General features: G+C 40.7%; 1 protein-coding gene across 1 annotated transcript; it reads right to left on the bottom strand.

Moving 5' to 3' along the window:
• Positions 1–4081: 4081 nt before the first annotated feature.
• Positions 4082–15228, bottom strand: PSMA6 (proteasome 20S subunit alpha 6). The gene is made up of 7 exons (XM_054400108.1): positions 15134–15228; positions 11275–11369; positions 10455–10536; positions 10041–10196; positions 8269–8447; positions 5893–5987; positions 4082–4270 (listed from the first exon to the last, which is right to left on the bottom strand). The coding sequence occupies exons 1-7, from the start codon at positions 15207–15209 to the stop codon at positions 4213–4215; spliced, it is 741 nt and encodes a 246-aa protein (XP_054256083.1). The 5' UTR covers positions 15210–15228; the 3' UTR covers positions 4082–4212.
• Between the last annotated feature and the right edge of the window lie 5125 nt (positions 15229–20353).

Below are 20353 nucleotides of genomic sequence, written 5' to 3'. Positions count from 1 at the left end.
AATGCTGGGTATGTTTAGTCACCAGGTTTACTTTTATTTTTTTCAAGTCCATTACAGTTCCTGTATTTCACATTGCAGCACAGAATTTTTACAGATAATGGTAACTTAGGTAAGACTGCAGGCTGCCCAGAGAGGTTGTGGAGTCTCCTTCTCTGGAGACTTTCCAAACCCACTTGGATGTGTTTCTGTGTGACCTGTCCTGGGTGATCCTGTCCTGGCAGGGGAGTTGGACTGGATGACCTCTAGAGGTCCCTTCCAGCCCCTAGCACTCTGTGATTCAGTAAGACAGCTGTGTGTGAAGAAATTCCACTATTACATGTATCCTGATGGACAATTAAACTTGGTTGTAAGTTTTGGTAATGGGCATCCTGGATTATTTGTGAGATGTACCTCTTGTCCCATGGCTCACATTAGATTATCTTAAATTTCTATCTGTCTACAAAAATTTTGTTTCAAAACAGAGCCACTGAAGAAAATATTATTATGCTAAGAAAAGCTTGGTAAATACTGCTAATAGCTGAGGGGGTTTGACAGTCATTTAAGAAATGCAAGTTTATCTGGATAGAGTACAAAGGACAGGAGAAAGTGCTGTGGTTTTGTTGTGGTGGTGGTATTTTGTTTGGTTTTGTTTTTTTTTTTTAATGTGAGAATCATGATAAACAAAATCCAGACACTATTTTAAATAGCTCTGCACAAGCATGTGATGATCCTTCTTTTAGTTTGGGCATGAGAGGGTGAAGTTCACTGTTCCAACAGATCCTGAACTACAGGACGTCTTGCATTGTTTCCAAATAGTTTGGGTTACAGCAAAACAAGAGAACAGAACAAATTGTTACTAGCAAGAACTGGCTAGAACAAGCTATGACAATTTAAGAATTTCCCACGTGGAAAAAAAAAACAAAAACAAAAACAAAAAAAAACACAACCAAAAACACTGATTATAAAATGAGAAGTAATGCCCCTACTGTTAGTACCCTGGTAGTGTAGGGTTTTTTCCTAGAAAAAAAACCATGAATACTGTCATGGATACTCTTCAAAAAAATTGATCCCTTGAGCCAAGAAGGCTGCTGTTTTGCAAAACTCAAAATAGCAGGCTTGGCTTCTGGGTAAGGAAAAAAAAAAAGGAATGTTTTTGGGTTTTTTTCAGATACCAGCAAGCCAGAGAGCTAGTTGGGTTTTTTTCATCTTAACTTCCAACAATGTTGGCAAAGAACTGAAAATGTCACATGGACACAGTCAGAAGGCTGTGCAGAACCAGCCTGTACAGAGAACACTGATCTGGGTCTAGTATGGAAGTAAGACTTGATCCTATTCCTGCTTAACTACTTGTGCATTCACACTGGAACTGCATCTACCAGTTTTCAGCACTGGCACAACAAACCACAAATACATGGAGGGAGCCCAAGGCTGGTATCACTTTTGATAAGCTCTACCCAAACCAGACATGCTAGGATCATATCATGCATGCTCTAGTTTCTCTGCCAGTGCCAGGTTTGGAGCAGGTGATACTAGGGACAGTGGAACACCAGCCATGGCTGATACAGTTTGGTTGCAGGTGCTCACTGCTCCAGGATGTAAGGAATGTGATAACGTGGATGTGTAATACATGGGGATTTCCCATTAGGTCAGCCATCCCCATCTGTGTAGCTGCCTTATCTTAAACAAACAGAAAAAAGCTTTCATTAGTAGAATCATAGAACAGTGTGGGTTGGAAGGCACCTCCAAAGGTTATCTAGTTCAACCCCCCCTCTGCAGTAAGCAGGGGCATCCTCAATTAGATCATACAAGCATAAAATTGTCAGGGTTGGAAGGGACCTCAGGGATCATTCAGCTCCAACCCCCCTGCCATGGGCAGGGACACCTCACACTAGAGCAGGTTGCTCACAGCCACATCCAGCCTGGCCTTAAAAACCTCCAGGGATGGGGCTTCTACCACCTCCCTGGGCAACCTGTTCCAGTGTCTCACCACCCTCATGGCAAAGAATTTGTTCCTAACATCCAATCTGAATCTACCCATTTCTAGTTTTGTTCCATTCCCCCTAGTCCTATCACTACCTGACACCCTAAAAAGCCTCTCCCCAGCCTTCTTGTAGGCCCCCTTCAGATACTGGAAGGCCACAATAAGGTCTCCTCAGAGCCTTCTCTTCTCCAGACTGAACAGCCCCAACTCTCTCAGTCTGTCTCCATCACAGAAGTGCTCCAGCCCTCTGATCATCCTTCAAATCAGCTTGCCCAGAGTATGAAGAGAACAGGGAATTTTCACTGTGGGATAAAACAGTAGCAAAAATGGCATTTCAACTGCTGACTTTTCTTATAAAAAAAGAGATGCAACATTCCCAGTTAATATATTTTAGACAGCTTGTTTCATCTTCTCTGAACACAGGATGGGATGTTCTGCATTGCAAAAAGCATAAGGTATGAGCAAATACCAATTGTTCTCAGAACCACCACCTGAGTTCTACAGTCACACACAAGCTCCAAAATTGAGAATTAAAAGTGTTGCAGGGAGTTTTAATACTAAATACTATGAATCTTTGGTCTAATGATATGGCTCATTGATTGTCATCTTCCTTTTAATTTGCTTAGTTCAAGAAGTCATTAATGAAGTTTTCTCGATCAGCTTTAATTATCTATATAACAACAAAGTATCAGTGGATTATATTTTAATGGAGAATAATATTAAGTCTACATAAATTCCAGGTTGTTAGACAGCTAGAATATTAGAATGAAAAGCCTTAAGATGTTGCAAGAACTCAGCTGTCACCTGGAACAACACAGAACTTTGTTCTGCCAGTTGCTACACAAGACCACACAGAATCCTGAGAGCCAATTCAAAACCACAAGCAAGAGTGGCTTCATCTTATCATCTGTAGTACACTAGCTGACATGAGGGAAGCTGAAATTTGAAGGCACTAATGGAAATTCAGGAGGCTCTGTGAAGTCAATTCCCCAACTCAGTTATGACATAAGGTTAGCATTATATTTTATTAAAAACACCAAACAGAATTCCATCTCCTTTACTTGGAGAACTTGGAAAATACACATTCCAGGAACTTTAGTTATGAAAAACACCACCCCACACAATTCCAGTTTCTGATGAGTTATGAGACCTTCCCCAAAGGTCTCAAAAAAAAAAAAAAAAAAAAAAGAAAAAAGGAACCTTTGAGTCATTAAAGCAAATACAGAAATAGCATAGCAGAAGAATGAAAGCAAGGAGCTAATTTGTATCAGCCTGGCATTCTTCCAAGAAGGCTCACGTCTACCCAACATTTACAAATGCCTGGTAGCCTTCTCTTTCTCCTTAGTGTCTCCTCTCTCCCAACTTTGTCATGACCCTTTTTGCTACTGAGGCTGAAACCTCTTCAAGTGCAAAGAAAGAAGTGTTTTTCTTCATCTTGACTCAAGTTTTTGCAGCCTTTTCTCTCAACCCAGAACATGTGAAGGAGCAAGGGAAACACCTTCCCAGAGACATTCTTGTTGATGGATTTTGTCTATTACACCCACAAAGCCCCTGACATTGTTTTTGTCACTGCCCAAAGTCTCAAAACCAGGGAGGCAACAAACAGCCAAAATTCCAAAGCATACAGAATCTGTTCCCCTAAATAAATGTTTGCTTCAGAGCTGTTTAATTATAGCAGATGCCTCTAAAATTTGCCCCAAATAAATCAGTCTAAAGGAATGCACTGGGAATCACAGCTCAAGTTTGTTCCTGCAACTTTTGTCCCATACCCTCATACAAACCCAAACAAATACTAAGATTTTCTTCATTTCTCCACAGTTAAACTAGTTGTAAGCCCTTCTAGATCAAGGCAAGAAGAGAACACATGTAAATTTAGGAATTCAAGACACACACTCATCACATAACCCAATATAAAACTTTACACCAGGAGCTAAATAGCCCAGATGAAAAATACAGCACAGTTATATCTCTTAAAACACAAATAAAGGCAAGCAGTCACCACAGAAACAGACTCATCAAGTCTTTTGATGAGAATTTCACAGAACTTAGAGTTAAAAAAAACCAAACCAAACCAAAACATTAAAAGGAGACACCAAGTATTTCAAAAACCTCTGCTTTATTTGTACAGAGTAAAATACATCATATAGTGAACACTGTTTTCCACCCACAATCTAAAGCCATTATTAAGTGTTTTCTTTACACCAAATATCCTGGCCAGAAGCACAGACGATGGAAATGGGAATGCTAATTAATTAGTCTCTCTCTGCCAGAGCTACAAGGTGCACATCAATCTCTGCTTCTGTAAGGATCCTGAAAGAATGAAAAAAAAATCTCAAATAGCTTAAATAATTTTTCCTCTTAAGCTCAGTACTACAGCCTAATATCTACACAAATAAAGTTTTACACAATGCATCTTTCAGCCCTTTAAAGGCCCACTGCCAGGCTCACTGGCTGACATTCCAATTCTTTTTGAAAAATAAAGGAAGAATCAGAGGCTTGGGAGAAAAAAAAGAGGTAACAAATGACAGAAAAAGAACAGGCAATTCCTCATGAGTAATACATTTGCAAGCTGGGATCTGGTGAGAAGAATGAGTATGGTAATTAGCCTGATCACTTCAAGGGGGGGCACAGGTTTTTGTTGCCTTTTCCCTCTGCTTGTTATCCATCCTTTTGGAAAAGGACATAGGATAGGCAAATGAAGATTGGCAGAAAGCTAGCACTTGACCCTTGAGCTGCAGTAGAAAAGGGTTACAATGCATCTTCTCCATGCTTTCTCAAAAATGCTATGCTGTTCTGTCACCTTAAACCCACACCATCAAATGCAAGCCCACTCATCACCATGCCAACTTTAAACACATCAGGAAACACTCAAAAGATTGCACCTGTAGGATCCAACTGTTTGAAGCTTCTCTCCCATCTCCACTTATCAAGTAGCTACACTAAAGCTTCAGAGGACTTTTCTTCCCCATTTAGATGTTCCTCTTTTTTTTTTCCCACTAATGCAGAAATAACAGAACTCCTCTGCAGCAAGCCAGACCCACCTGAAGTTTAGGCAAGACATAACTAGAGAGTCCTTTTGTATTAACAAAAAGCCCCCAAACCTATTCTCCCACATTTCATGGATACTTCTGCAGCTATACATTGTGCTGCAAGGAGGCTGTCAAGTGCACTGTATCTGATGGGAAGGATAGTGCTCAGCAGGAAGATCTCCAGGTGTTGTCTCGATGGATTGACCAAGTAGCATTGCAGCACACAGTGCAACTCAAGCAATTCACAGTGCAGATTCAAGCAGTAACAGAGAGGGAGGAAACTGCAGGTGTCCTGCTTTCATGCTAGTGGGAAGTGCAGCATACTCAGAAAGTCAAAGTTCAGCCAGTTCCAAATCACTGCAGTGACTTCTAAAGCCAGAATCTTTTAATCTCAGGAAATTTAAACAGGCTAGGCCAAATCATACAAATTCATAATCTATTAATTACATACTAGAGATGCCAAAACCTGCTTCAGTTACAAGATAAACAAGAGTAATTTCATGATTGCATTCCAAAAATTAGTTTAAAAATTAAGGTAGCAGCAAAATTTTCCTTAATATAAACCAGACTTTACTGTGTTAGTTGTCATGACTATGATTTGGAATTGGATTCCAGATACTTTTATTCTTTTAAGCATGAGAAATCATGCTTAAATACATGCAATACACTTTCAATAAAGAGATGACACAGTTTTCCCTACTGCATCCCTTAAGCCATGTCAAATATTTTAAAACTATATTGTTTGGGATTTTTTTTTTAAACAATATCTTTTACTTCTACATATTTTCAAGAGTTACAAATAAAAAAGTACACCAAAACTGACATTATCTCTCTCAATTTACCATTACACGATGACACAATGGCAGAGAAATGCACCAGGTTTTACCAATGCTGATCACTTACCTGAATTTAGGGTTTTCCACTGTAACTACACCAACTTCTATTTCTGAAGGTTTGAAATCAATGGATAGTACAGTAGACAGGCACGTTATTGCTGTCTGAAAGATGACAAAAAAAATCCCTATCATTAAACAGAAAGCACTAAAATTTTTCTGCATTAACAACCACACCTCCTGCTTAAGTTATTTCCTTTCACTTCAAAACTTCAGCTGAAAAGTTCCAAATAGTTTCCCATTGTTAAACAGTCCCTTTCTGGGTCTCTTGCTAGAAAAAGCCCAATCTACAAAAACCAAAGGTCATTTTCATAGCAGAAAACAACAAACCAACACCACACAAGAAACCCAAAACCTCCTTTCATGCAAAGATGCAAACCTCAGGTTTCAAGGACAGAACATGTTTCATTACTGACAAACAAGATAGACATCATTTCCATAGCTTCTGGTAATTAAAACTACATTTGCTGGTTTTAAAAGCTAAATAAGCATTTAGCTTATTTTTTTTTCTGCCCTAATCACAACCTGTGTTAGAATGTGTTCTTTACAACCTCCCTCATGCTTAATTCTGCAGCAGGGTCATAATAACGCTGAAGAAGTGTTCCTAAAATGGTGATTTAGCACAAAAGGAAGTTCTATAAACCAGCTATGTAGGTAGATGCTTATCAATCAGTTATTATGACATGCTGACACTTAATTCTGGTCAGTAATGTCTTAGCAAGTGCAGAACATCAGACAAGACTTTTCTAAGGCTTATTTTCAGTGTGCTGATACTATGTTGATTCTGCAATAATTCTGTAAGACTACATAGATGTTTTAGCAGAAGACTGCCAAGTTGTTAAAAAAAAAAAAAAAAAAAAGAGAAACCCAAAAAAACCCCAAAGAAACCAAACAAAATTCTTATCCTTGGAGCATTACCTGGAACAGCTTCAGAAACAAGGCCACGTATGTGTGTGCAAAGAACGTTACAAAAGCATGGTTCTTGTTTCTGCTTGACAGACTTGTTTTTCCTTGTCACTGCTGTCAGAGTAACAGCATCTGATCTACATTCACAATCTCAGCGTTTTTACAAAGGTAACACAAAGGTATAGAAGCACATCCAGGATTTGACTGGCAGATTAAGTAGCAGTTAAGTATTTGGACCATACCATGGAAGTTTTATGAATTAAAAAACAAGAATATGAAAAGACCACTTCACCCATCTCCAAATGGCAGGGAGGTTGGAGTAGATGATCTCTGAGGTACCTTCCAACCTAAGCCATTCTGTGATTCTGTGAAATGCTCAGCTAAGGGACATACACAGTATAATCAAGCAATGAGAGAAAAGTATGTTACAGTACCACAGTATATCAGAGGTTGGAAGGGACCTCAAGAGATCATCAGGTCCAACCCCCCTGCCAAAGCAGGATCACTTAGGGTAGTCCACACAGGAATGCATCCAGGTGGGTTTTGAAAGTCTCCAGAGAATTCAATGTGAAAAAGATTTAGCCAGGACAAAGAAGGATCTCTGAGGTAATTTCAAATGCATTCAGTTTCTGTATACTATGATTATTAAATGCTCTCAGTATCTTCTCTTTAACGAAATCACATATTAAGAAAATAAGCACTTACTAAGATATAGATACATAATGTATGAGTTTATGCTCAAGAACTTTGTTTAAATGGTATTTGCATAGTAATGTTGACTTCAGAAGTAATTTAGATGAAGGTCTGAAGCTGCATAGCACTTACAGGGACCTTAATAAGCTGTTTAACCTCACAGGGCAGACAATTGCTTAGGTTACTACTCTTCAGTTCAACTGCTGATCTTGTGATGCAGGAAACATAACACTACGAGGGAAAAACAAGGCCTGGCAGCAGAAACAGGTGGGCCATGGAAGAGAACTGTTTAGACACTCTTTCACTTACACTGCAGAGATCTAAGAATTACTTCTAAGTTCACTGACCTGTTTTATAAGTAGCATATGGTTTTACAATGGACTTTGAACAACAGTTTTCACAGCAGGCATAACAATTGGTGTTGTATTTGCTGACAGAGAAGCCATGCCTCATTCTGTTTGAAATGCTTTCTAGCAAAGTGCCATTAAAAGGAAATTGTACTGGTATCACCAGAATCAAGCACTGTAGTAACCAACCACCAGCTACAGCGGGAGTGCTACAACCAGATTCTGCTCCAGCTAACAAAAAGCAGAAGCAAATCAGATGATGATTTAAACATTTACAAAACACCTGCACAAGATTTTATGGTTGGAATAGTTGCTCTGCAGCAGTACAGAACTGTAAGAAAACAGGAAATGCCTAACTGCATTCCTCTATATTGCAAGCCCCATACAGCACATTTATTAACAACGCTTCAACAAATCTTTATTTTATTCTGCTGGCCTACCTCTACTGTCTGTTCATATGTCCAATCAAATTTCTTCTTCACTTTCTTTTCAAGAAAACTGGTTGACTCTGTCTGTTTAACTCCTGCAGCTGTGGCCTTGAATCCACAATAGTAACCTGCTGGATCACACTTGTATACCTGAGGGCCGTGTTCTTCATCAATACCAATCAAAATCATACCTTGAAGAGAAAATGTGCTAATTTATTTTTTTTCTTTCAATTCCATTCAACTGAAGAATAGATTAGATATTCCTCTCCTGTGAAAAACATGCATGGACATTTTTGGGAAGCAGTCCCATACCTAGAGCTGGGTTTTACACTTCTATTTGCCATTATTTACAAGCATTTCGTTACCAGGTGTGCAACCCAGTTTAGTGCAAACTAGATTTGTCATTCCCAAAGAAGGGTACCCATTAAACAGAGAAACGTTTTTGCCATGTGTAGAGCCACAGAATCAGGCAAGACAAAAGTTTAATCCAGGTACAAAGTTAACTCAGCCACAGTTCACATCCTGTGTATTATATGACACATTAAAAGTGTAAAAAATAGTTCTAGTAACATGTGCCTTCTACCAGAAAGCAACCTTATGAGATTTACAGTTGTACAGTCTCAATACACATATTAAAAATAACTCAAAAGCAGTATTTATTTGTAAAAAAACAGAACAAGGTCAAGGTTTTAAATTGTTTTCGCTTTACGCTTGCACAATTTTTAACTGGCAGTTATAGCTGATAAGCTTCTGAGCAGCTATTACTAAAAAGGAAATAGAAAAATTTTACTTTCCAGTACTACCAAGACATGGGAAATATGAAGGGAAGAAAGAAATCATCATTCCTCAACATTACAAGCATAGGAAAATTTCCTCATCATGGAAACAGTGGTGCAACCCTGAATGTTACTTCTTTAGTGACAAGTTGCCACTGCCTACTATGATTACGAGAAGTGATTCATCAATTCTGAAACCATTTTTCTTAAAAGCACAAAAAAATCCAACAACCCAACAAAACAACCAAGAAAACAAAAAAGAAATTCTGAGTGTTTAATGAAAAAAATAACTGAGCAGACATTATCATTTATCTCAGCTCACTGACAGCCTAACGGTATGGTTATAATTTGCTCACAGTCAAATGTAAGAGAAAAACAAGTCAGAACCAACCTCAGAGCACAGAGATGACCAAGAATGTCTAAAAAAAACCCCAGCTTTACACACATCTTTATTTAAGCTGCATTTGCTGTTATAAAACAAGACTGGTGTAGACATGTTTGCAAGTGCAATGTTTTTAAGCACTTCGCTTTGTTATGTTTACATATATATATCATTCATATGGTTATATGAAGAGCAAAAACCAGGCAGATTTTTTGTCCTAAACATAGTACTCAGATAAAAAAAGCCACAAGTATAATTGCACTCTCCATATCTGTTGTAACAGTGATACTTACTCAGATAGAGGCACCAATAAAAAAGAGCATCTCCCATTCACAGACATCACTATGCAGTGCAAACACACCAGGCCACAAAAGCTCAAGTGAAATACTATCACACACTTTAAAGAGGCTACACCATTTACTCCAGTTTAAATGCTGAGTTAGTGGTAAAATTATAACTCCAGTTCAAGACTTCCACCACTGCTCTCTCAGTTGGCTCTCCATTCCTCTTACTCCTTCAGTTACACCCTTATCTCACACAATTGAAAGTGGGTGAGAATTTCCAACACTTGAAGTTGCAAGCTCAGACAATAAACAGGAAAGACTAACTTCATACACCATACTTACAGCAACCAAGAGGCCTCATTTCAGCATTTTGTGTGTAGACCTGAGAAATATCTGCAATCCTCTTACACAGCATATCCACAGGGATGTCATAGCCATACTTGTACTTCCAGTTAGCAGCCTCATAGCGGGCTCTCTGCACCTGGGATCTGCTGTCAGCTACATAGAAAGAACACAAATTCAACTGCAACACATGCCGTGTTTATTCCTCACATTGCATGAGAATGCAAATTCCAGGCTCAACTTTGAAGTTGTCTTTAAATATATGCATCAGAACTAGGTAAGTTCTCCAAAACCAGACAGTTGGACAAATCTCCTGGAGCACTGACTTCTTTTACGCGATGCAAAGCTGGCAAACTACATAAAAAAAAAATCTGATACACTTCAGATACTTAAAAAAGATGGTGAAATAAATACCTGTCATTCCTGTCATCACACAGCCAATATTTTCAGTAATTCTGAATAAATGAGTCACTGTGTTGGAATCCAGTAACTTGTCCTAAAGAGGAAACAGAAATAATCTAATAGAAAATACCATCCTTCAAGTAGAAAAAAAACCAGACTCTGGATGATCTGGTGTCTGCAAGAAAAGCCTCAAGGAATCAGCTAACAGCTAAAAATTGTCTTTCAGGCTCTCCACTATTTATGGCTATAGGAATGTGAAGAAAGAAATAGAATAGGGAAGATAAAATCCACACTATCTGGAAAAGTATGACAGCTACAGCACAACCAACAGCAAACTCCTTTTGCCTCTGAAGAAACTTTAAGAACTCAAATACAAAACCTTGGGCCATTATTTCATTCAAACACAAACAGTCCCCCCCTTTGTCAATGATACATCACCACTGTGACAAAACACTCATGAAAAGCTGTTCTGCATGTTATTAGTGTAACATTTTCTGGGTAGGAATTAAAGAAATGAGGAAACATCATGGAAAAATCAGCCCATACAAGCCACAGTAATATATGTATGCTGAAGTACAAGAGGACCAACTCTGTATTTTAGCTTTAACCCTTCAACAGCTATGGAGAAAACCACTATTGCAGTACTTAGTGAGGAAATGTACAACTGAGCACTGGAGCATTAAACTTGTAATAAGCAGAACCATAAGACATTCAATTTAAACAATACATGTCAATGCTAATAAATACAGTATCAGTGTTTTAGTTTCACTCCTACCTTTTTGTCTACCTCCTTCCAGTCCCCCCCCCCCCGCCCCAAACCCAGACTACTTACAGGTACTTTCTTCTGTGTTACAACCACTGCAGAATCTTTCCCACGAACAGCTACAGACGTAAGTCCACCTTGGTTTATGGCCTTAAAAGCATACTCTGTAAAAATATGTAAATGTTAATTAGAACAATTAACTCTGAAACATCTCACCCCAACACAGAAATCTCACCAAGTTCTGATCATTTCAATAAATATTTGTGCAACTCTCTGTGTCTTTAAGGGCTTAGTACACAAGAACCTTCTGATGGGTATTAAAAGTCACGGACTCTTTTCACTTCCACTGTTTCTTTCAAACATTTCTAATAATTTGCCTTTTTGTTCAGTTAGAACTGCAACAGAATTTGTTTTGAACAGTTTTGGTAGGCCTTTTTGTTTCAACCTTAACCTACAGTGACTGTAAATACTTACAGAAGATTTTTTAACATGCAGAAGTTTAGGATTTCTAGCATTATTATCATTGTAAGAACGTAATTTGCTTTTGTAGATTTTAACAGAATCACATTCTGTGATTCTGTAACTGATACAGATGAAAACCTATCTAAAGGACTAGGCATAAAAGGTGAGTTTTAACCTTACCAACACATTTTCAGATTGCATTCAAACACTGAAATGCTTTTATTCACTTTTAAAAAATGAAACACAAGCACATACCAACTAAACAGCATTATTCAGATAAATGTAATAGATTAAGACTTACTTGACATATTTGATAAAATTACCTTGACAAATGGTTTTAAAAGCTTCAGAAAAAAACTTTTAAAATTGTTTATCTGGCAATATATGAACTTCCTAACACCTGGTTACAAGAGGCGAGTTTCAGGCAGTAGCTAAACATAAATGAATTGTTTTTTAGCTATGTGAACGAAACTGGAATTTAGCACATATCTAACAGTGCAACAGATTGCTAAAGCTACCTTCTAAAATAATAGGATCAAGAAACTTAGTTGTTTTAAAAGCTGTATTCAAATCTGTGGAAGAAACTGCACCAAAGGAGAAGAATAATCCAAAATAAATAACAAATCTTGCAATACCAGAATCTTGATGCTCAATCTGCTGAGTCAGTGTTGTGGAAGGACTGATTGTCATGTGTTTATGGCACATGTTTGAAGCCCCAGGCCAGGGCTCTGCAATGCTTGTTTATGTGTACAAATATCTGAAGAGAGGGTGTAATGCAAATGGACAGAGCTAGGCTCTTTTCAGTGATGCCCAGTGATGGGCACAAACTGGAACAAAGGAGGCTCTATCTGAACATCAGGAAACACTTTTTTACTGTGAGGGTGACTGAGCACTGCACAGATGGCACAAACAGGTTGTAGAGTCTCCATCCATGGAAATATTCAAGAGCTGTCTGGACACAGTAGTAGGCAACCAGCACTAGGTGTTCCTGCTTGAGCAGGGTGTTGGACCAGTTGACTTCTAGAGGTCCCTTCCAACCTCAACTGTTCTGTGATACTTAGGTGGGAGCAGGAAGAGGTGTCCTCCCAAACAGGTCCTGCTCACAAGTACTGCCAACCAAGGTAGCTGAACTGCAGTCCCTTCTTCCACTGCTCCTATTATCATATGCATTGCTCAAAGGGACAAGCCAAGAAGTGAAGTGGCTCTTACAGCATAACAAATTCAAATTGCACATGTTCTTTCTGAAAACAGCAGTCCCATATTGCCCCCTGAATACACCCCAACAGTCACAAATTTGACTATACCATCTTCTTCACCTCCCAAAATTAAACTTAGAAGAAACATCAATTTTGAAAACTGAAGCTAATAGCTGGCAAAACAACACTGATGCTCTGACAGATTGTAAACACAGCAATGAGATATATATATTTAAAAAATAACAATTATTTCATATAAGAGTATTTCAAAGGCACATGAGCTTTATGAGCTTCAGAAGCAGAAGACTGAATTTAGGCAAAGTACTGGCAATTCAGTCCAATATCACTCAGCTGAAAATCTGTATTCAGGTACTGCCAAATTCCAGAAAATGTTCAAATTTTAAGGCAGCCTTAAAGCAGCACGTGGCCAAGCCCATCCTTGACAGCATCTAGTTATTCTGAATCCAGCACAGAGCTGAGGACACACAGTGAAAGAAAGAAAAAGAAAGAAATTAAGGGAAACAAAAGCTAAATTCAGATGTTTGGCCTTGAGCAAACATGAGATTTTTCTCCATGCTATACCTAGATACAGGTCAACACAGACACTAGTGTGGCACCATACCAGAGTTGGGTAGAGTGAACTCATACTTGCTGGAGTTAACTCTGCATACCTATGTATTGTTCATCCCATAGTACATGGATACTGAAAATATCTTTAAGTCAGCTTCAGGTTGTGTGCAGAGGCTCTCAGATACACATGCAGACACACCTGTTTCTGAGACACCAGTAAAGGGCATGGAGGTATTGCACATTTCTCATACATCAACCTAATGAGTAGGCCCATGAGGTAGAGAACCAAAGCTTAGTTTGCTCTTTACTACAGGATGCAGAAATCATTCCCAACAACTAGCAATACCACAAAGAAACTGCCAGAAATGCAGTGCAGACCAACCAGCCTGTTTTAATAGCAACAGAAGGTTGGAGCCCATGACTTCCATCAAAGGGTCACTGACATTCTGTGTGAGGGGGCACTGTCCCTACTACCTCTAACACTTACCACACAAGCTGCATACAAACCCTATAGACATTCCAGGTATAAGACAGCACCCACACGTAGGTATTTTGCACAGGTATCTTTCTACCTGTGTATAGATACCCACACATAAGGTACTTTCCTAGTTGCTCCTAAGAGAATGGGCTGCTTGAGACTAGGCTGCCAGCCAATGAAACTCATCCCACAGACACCTTCCTGAGAAAATCTCAAGTGCAGACTAAAAGAAACTTGGCTCCCATGGCCAATTCATGCAGTCTCGTCCCTGCAACCTCCTTTTCTGGAGAACAGATGGATGGATGGATGGATGGCACACAACACACATGCAATGAGGCCACTGCAACTGGGAAAGAGCCACTAAGCTCTAGGGGAAGATGGCATCAGAATGATGCTGCTAAAACAATTCATGTGGCTCTGTTATGACGATTCTCCAGGAATGCTTTCAATGAGCTTTCCTGCTAAACTGCAGCTGACTATGCTATCACAGGGTATTCTGCTAAAGAAGCAACACGAAGTTCTTCTGCAGAACCCGATGCACTGTAAAAATATGAACAAGGGATTCAGTGACCTACAAAAGAAGCAGTTAGGCTGCACTTTAACTGCGGAACGAAGCCTGCTACCTCACAGGCCATGGTGTACACAATATGTTGCATTCAGAGAAAGCATGGGTTATCACCAAAAACTGACTTTGTTATTTCAGCAGTTCAAGTCCCATTATAATGAGTTATTGTAGGTCCCCGATTCCAAAACACAATTGTAGCTAATTTACCAAAATAAACCAAAAGAATCACTTCAGGGACAATAAACAGTTTCTGGATAGGCGTTAGTTGGGCTTCCAAGCATCTGAAGCTAAATACCAGGAAATCACAGGAGGTCTTTCCCTGTGGCAGGGGATACTCGAAAGAGCCTACCCTGGCTCTAACTCTTCCTTATCTCACGCCGAGTACCCCTTTCCCAGGCACCCATGCCGGCATGCCCGGGATGGCAGCTGCTCCAGGTTCCCACTAGGCTTCTCCCCACACGCCGCTGGAGCAGGCAGAGCGGGAACCACGACTTCCGAGACACAGAAGGCGCCACGCTTCCCCCCTCCCCAAACGTGGCCAGGCTCGGCTGTGCTCTTCCGAGCCGGCTGCAGCCCCGCTCGGGGGAAAGCGGCAGCGTGGGTAGGCCGGGCCCGTGACGGGGCAATTCAGCAGCATCCCCGGGGCCGAACACCCACCGACTTGGTAGAGGCGGCCCTCGGGCGAGAAGATGGTGATGTGGCGGTCAAAGCCGGCGCTGGAGCCTCGGGACATGGCGGGCACGGGAAGGGGCGGCGAGCGCGGCCGAGGGGCTCAGAGCTGGAGGGCCGCAGGCACGGCAGCCAGGCACCGCCGCACCGCTTCCGGGGCACGCGCTCCGCGCAAGCGCCGCAGCGCTCGGCCCGCGCACCGTCACGCTCCGGCGCCTCGCTGCGCACGCGCCAGCGCCGCCACACGGCCCCCGCCTCCGCGCGCGCCCCGCGTATGCGCAGGGAGGGGCGGCTGGCGCCTGGGCGGAGCTGTCGTGTCGCGACACCTCCGGCGTGAGCAGAATGCAGACCGTGCTAGCACGGCACCTGTAACCGTGAGGTCGAGAGCCCCTCCCCTTCGGTTGCGTGGGGAAAAGGCGGGTGGAGACCGAGGGGCAGCTGGGGAACTGCCAGCTGTCGGGTGATGCGGTGGTTTCTGATTCATGGAGAACGGCAAAGAAAGATCTTCGACGTGCTTTAGAGAGTACGCGCGGAAGTGTCGGAAAACTGGAGAAAAGTATCGTCAGGAGCTGCACTGACAGGAAAACCAAACCCCTCTTCATCTTTAAACAAAAAGAGCTCCACGTGGTCTCTTCCACGAGTATAATTTTAATGCAGGGAAATAACGCTGACCTTACAAAAGGTCTTTGAAGATCTTCATAACAAGTAATTGTTACTGCAGCTGCATTATACCGTGATGTTTAAAAGACTTTTTTTATCAGTGTCCAGTACAAAGGGAAATTCCCCCAAATGCCTTTCAGCATCCTGGATTTCCCCTGCTCTTTGCGGGAAGGATTTTTTTTTTTTTTTTTAAAGTCAGTCATTAAAAGAATTGGAAAAGCTGTATTTTGGTATCCACACTTCTATTTTAAATTATTAAGTGATCTTATGTTTTTTTTTTTTTTAAATAGCAGATCAGAGGTGACTTTTATCTACACCATATGCTAAAAGTCTGCTTTCTTGAATTTTTCAGTACACTGTTCTTTGTATTAATAATATGAGAGAATGAAATGTCTTGCTCTGCTATTGTAAGGCACAGAGTCTGCCCCTTTCATTAGGGAAGCACTCTGCAGGACAACGTGAAACGTTTAAAGCTGGGATGCAAACATTAAACATGACAGAGAACATGAAACCATAAGGACAGATCTGCTGGGCCAGACACAGAGTTTGGATGCCCAAAGAAAGTTATTAACACTACAGAGATCCTTTAGTGATGTACTCCCTGAATCCTTCCCCAGCCTCCAATCGTCTGGAGGGACTTCCCAAGGCAAAGATAGTGTCTGGTTATTTAATAATACCCTTGCTGGTCTCCCCTTGAACTCACATGAACTTCTTGCATCCCTGACATGCTGTGGCAGAGTCACTCACCATAACAGTGCCTTCTGTAGTTTCGTCTGAAACCTCACCTTTTATCTGAAACCTCACCTTCTATCTGCCAGCACTGTCTGATACCACTGTTTTACTGGAAGACATCAAACAATTGATACCTATGCATTCCCTCCACAACACTCAACGTTTTTTATGACCTCTACATCTCTTAAGACCTCTGTTTCTTCAGGCTGAGGATTCCTGCCCTTGCAGTCCTTCCATATACAGAGCTCTTCCATTTATAACACTTGATCTTTTTTGTTCTTGAGAAAAAGAGAACAGGGAAATGGAAGCAATTATCATTCAATGTAACTGCCAAAAAGCAACCAAGTGAGAAAGCCCTTAAGTGTTTGCAATCAAAGATTCAGTTATTTGACTTAGAGCAAGGAAAGGGTTAGTTGTTCAATACCATGGCCATGATGGGAGTGTTAGTCATGCTTAAAGATATATCCTTAAAGTCATCCTTAAAGATATAACCTCCAGAAGTTTCCTCCACCTACGTAGGAATTTTGTCAGCTCCCAAAGTATGGTTTTGCTTCAGAAGAGCAATCAGTTATTCTTGGTTTAGTATTCATCACCTCTGATCAACCATGTGAGAATCAAAGCTTGTGTTGCAGGATCCTGAGGAAGACTCTTCTGACATCTTTTTAACATAGCAAGCAGTAAGTGGATGAGTTTGGAGATGAAGTTATGAACAAAATAGCTATAGTGAAGCCTGAATCAGTTCAGCCTTCCTCAGGTCTGTCTTGCCAGTATGCCTCTGTCTCCAAGGCATGTGGCAGGCTAAGACAAGTGTTAGGTCCTTCCAATTTCTCTTCACTCATCACGCTAGCAAAGGGTTTTCAGTGTCACTTGCCATAGTTTTGTGGGTACAAATTGCTGCAATGTTTGGAGGACTTGCCTTTCTGGCATTCAGCATGGACCCAGACAATTAAAAATCCCTGCATTTTTACTGTACCATTGTATAAGCAGTAGTGGATGTCACGTATATCTGCTGGTAGGTGTCAGTATGCTTTGGTTTGGCTCGGCTCTCAGGTTTATTGCCACTGAACCCCCCCCAGAATTCCTTTTGCATACTCAGAAGAAAACCCTCATATTCATGGGTATCTCTAAATGCCTTGTTTCAGTAATCTGAATTTTGAAGGCTTACACCAACATGAAAGGGATGCTCTTTCCCAAATATCTTAAATAAAATGTCAGCAATTAACCTCAGTCAGAACTGAGCCTCTTGGCTGTGTATCTCAATATGAACAGGTATTATGCAATTGATAAAATCTGTAGGTTGATCACTAATGTTTGCTCTTTGGTTACAGAGAGAGAAGGCCATTAATTCCCTATAAGGATTTACAGTAAAGTGTATTAGCAGCAAACATAAGGAAAAAAAAAGTCACAATTCTGACACTGATGTTGGGATGTCTTCCTGTTCCAAATTCACTTCCACCCTCCCTGAATACACAGGAGTGTGTATTTAGGAAGTGTTACACTATTTAGAAGGCATTATGGTATCTCTGTTAAAACAGTTTTTAATTTGAAAACCAAGTGATCACAGAATATATCTGGTTGGAAGGGACTCCAAAGTTCATCCAGTTCAAACTTCAACCCAGCACTGAAGAGTCAACACTAAACCATGTCCCTAAGCCAGGTGCTCTCTGGAACACCCCCAGGGATGGTGACTCCACCACTGCCCTGGGCAGACCATTCCAATGTTTGAGAACCCTGTCAGTGAAGAAATATTTCCTAATATCCAGCCTAAGCCTCCCCTGGTGCAGCTTGTAACCATTTCCTTTAGTCCTGTTGCTTGTCATCAAGGAAAAGAGGCTGGCCCCCTCCTTGCTCCAACTTCCCTTCAGGTAGCTGCAGAGAATGGTAAGGTCTCCCCTCAGCCTCCTCTTCTCCAGACTGAACAATCCCAGCTCCCTCAGATCCTCCTCACAGGCCATGTGCTCCAGGCCCTTCATGAGCCTTGTTGCCATTCTCTGAACACACTCCAGCACTTCAATATTCTTCCTGTAGTGAGGGGCCCAGAAAAGGCATTAGGGACACGCCTGTTCTCAGTTAAAAGGAAGTACAGGATGCTTTTATTCCTGTTAGATGTTGATATTATGCATTTATGTTAATGATCAAGGTGAGGTAAAACACAAACTTCAAAACACACCTGAAATGAAATGGATAACCTGAAGGTGCGGTTTCTGATCAGCTAAAGCTGACCTATGGCAGAACTGCATGGACTCGGCTTCTACAGCCTGACATTTCAGCCCCCTTCCCACACAGGTACCAGTACTTGTGCAATGGTGCTAGCTCAGTGCAACCATGCCAGTTTTGACCTAGCCAAAACAATTTTTAAGGGGTCTGGATTCAGCGGACCCAGCTCTGAATTACACAGGACTGAACAACTACTAGAGCTAGTACCAAACTGGGACCATAGCAGCACTGATTGAGGATGGTTTATGCTGTTGTGGAACTTCATACAGAGGCTAAGTAGCCCTCATGCAGTTCAACAGTTGCTAACTAAGGAGTCCTGTTCAGAAGACACTTTAACAAAGCCATATTTGCACTTTCAAGGAGATGTGGCAGTTCTCTTACAGAATTGTAAAAGCAATCTTCTGACAAATTAGAAGTCAGTCAGTTTGAGGAGTGAGAGAAGTTAATCCAATCTCTTGGTGTTCCTGGCAGACTCCAGAAAGCAGGTGGCACATAGGAGCTGGCATGTTCTGCCAGAAAAGGGGTCGGTGGTGAACGCTACCAACAACACGATGAATTTAAACACAAAGTTCTAGGTTACCTTAAGAGGTACCCACCTCCTCTACACTTTCTGCACAGTACCTGAAGGACTTGGTTTTATGCAAATCACACCTGCTGTTGTACAAACTGATACTGGGAGCAGAACAAGTGTCAGGATTGCTCTCTAACATGGAAAAAAATAGCAGGGAACGTGTTTGAGTGCCAAGAGTCCTGAGGGAGCTCGTCACGGGACGCTGCAAAAGCTCAGAAGTGCAGGTACTATACAAAAAGATCTGCATGGTTCAGTTCAGTTTCAAACAGAGGATTATTCAGCATAAAAGACAAATGGGACAAAATAACGGGATTTCATCTGAGTTAATGTGGCATTTCTATGGGTTTTGTGGAGAAAGATTTGCATTCAAGTGGTAAGTGCAATAAATGAACAGGTTTACCATATACACACATCCAAATAATAAATTAGAACACTTTTCCTGTAATATAAACTATTTTTGTTGCTTTATAACTTGGGACAGGTTTTAGAGAAATCTCTTTACAAAATTCATTCCTGTCCTATTATTTCCTGCAAGAATTTATAGTTGTCATCAATTTTTGTTTAAAATCATTCATGGATTTCCGTAAGCAAACTATTCCAGTAATATGGAATCTTGTCAGAGGCAGCAAATTTAAGAGCGTGAAAGTCATACAACATCCCACTGCTTGTTCCCTTACTTTTCTAAACTAAAATCTTAATATGTGTTGCTATAACAAATCTCTTGCATTCTGTGTGATCAAATGGATTCTAATTAGTCTGTGGAAGTATTAAGGGCTACATCTGGCAAATGGTAAACATACTATCTGGCCTTGTTAGCTCCATTTATTAGTGGCAGGCATTGTGCAGTACCATTGTAAGCTCAGCCCTACAAATTTTGAAGACACTTGGCAGTTCCTGCTTGATTTATTTGAAGTACAGAGTTTATGAATTTCAGTATAGATAAAAAGCTTGAGGGAAGAAACATAAGATATACCCACCACAACCTGAAATTTTAAGAGGAATACCCAAGTTTTAATCCAAATCACACT

This window comes from Indicator indicator, chromosome 4, assembly GCF_027791375.1.
Source record: "Indicator indicator isolate 239-I01 chromosome 4, UM_Iind_1.1, whole genome shotgun sequence".
Taxonomy (NCBI): Eukaryota; Metazoa; Chordata; class Aves; order Piciformes; family Indicatoridae; genus Indicator; species Indicator indicator.
This window is presented reverse-complemented; position numbering and strand designations above follow the sequence as displayed.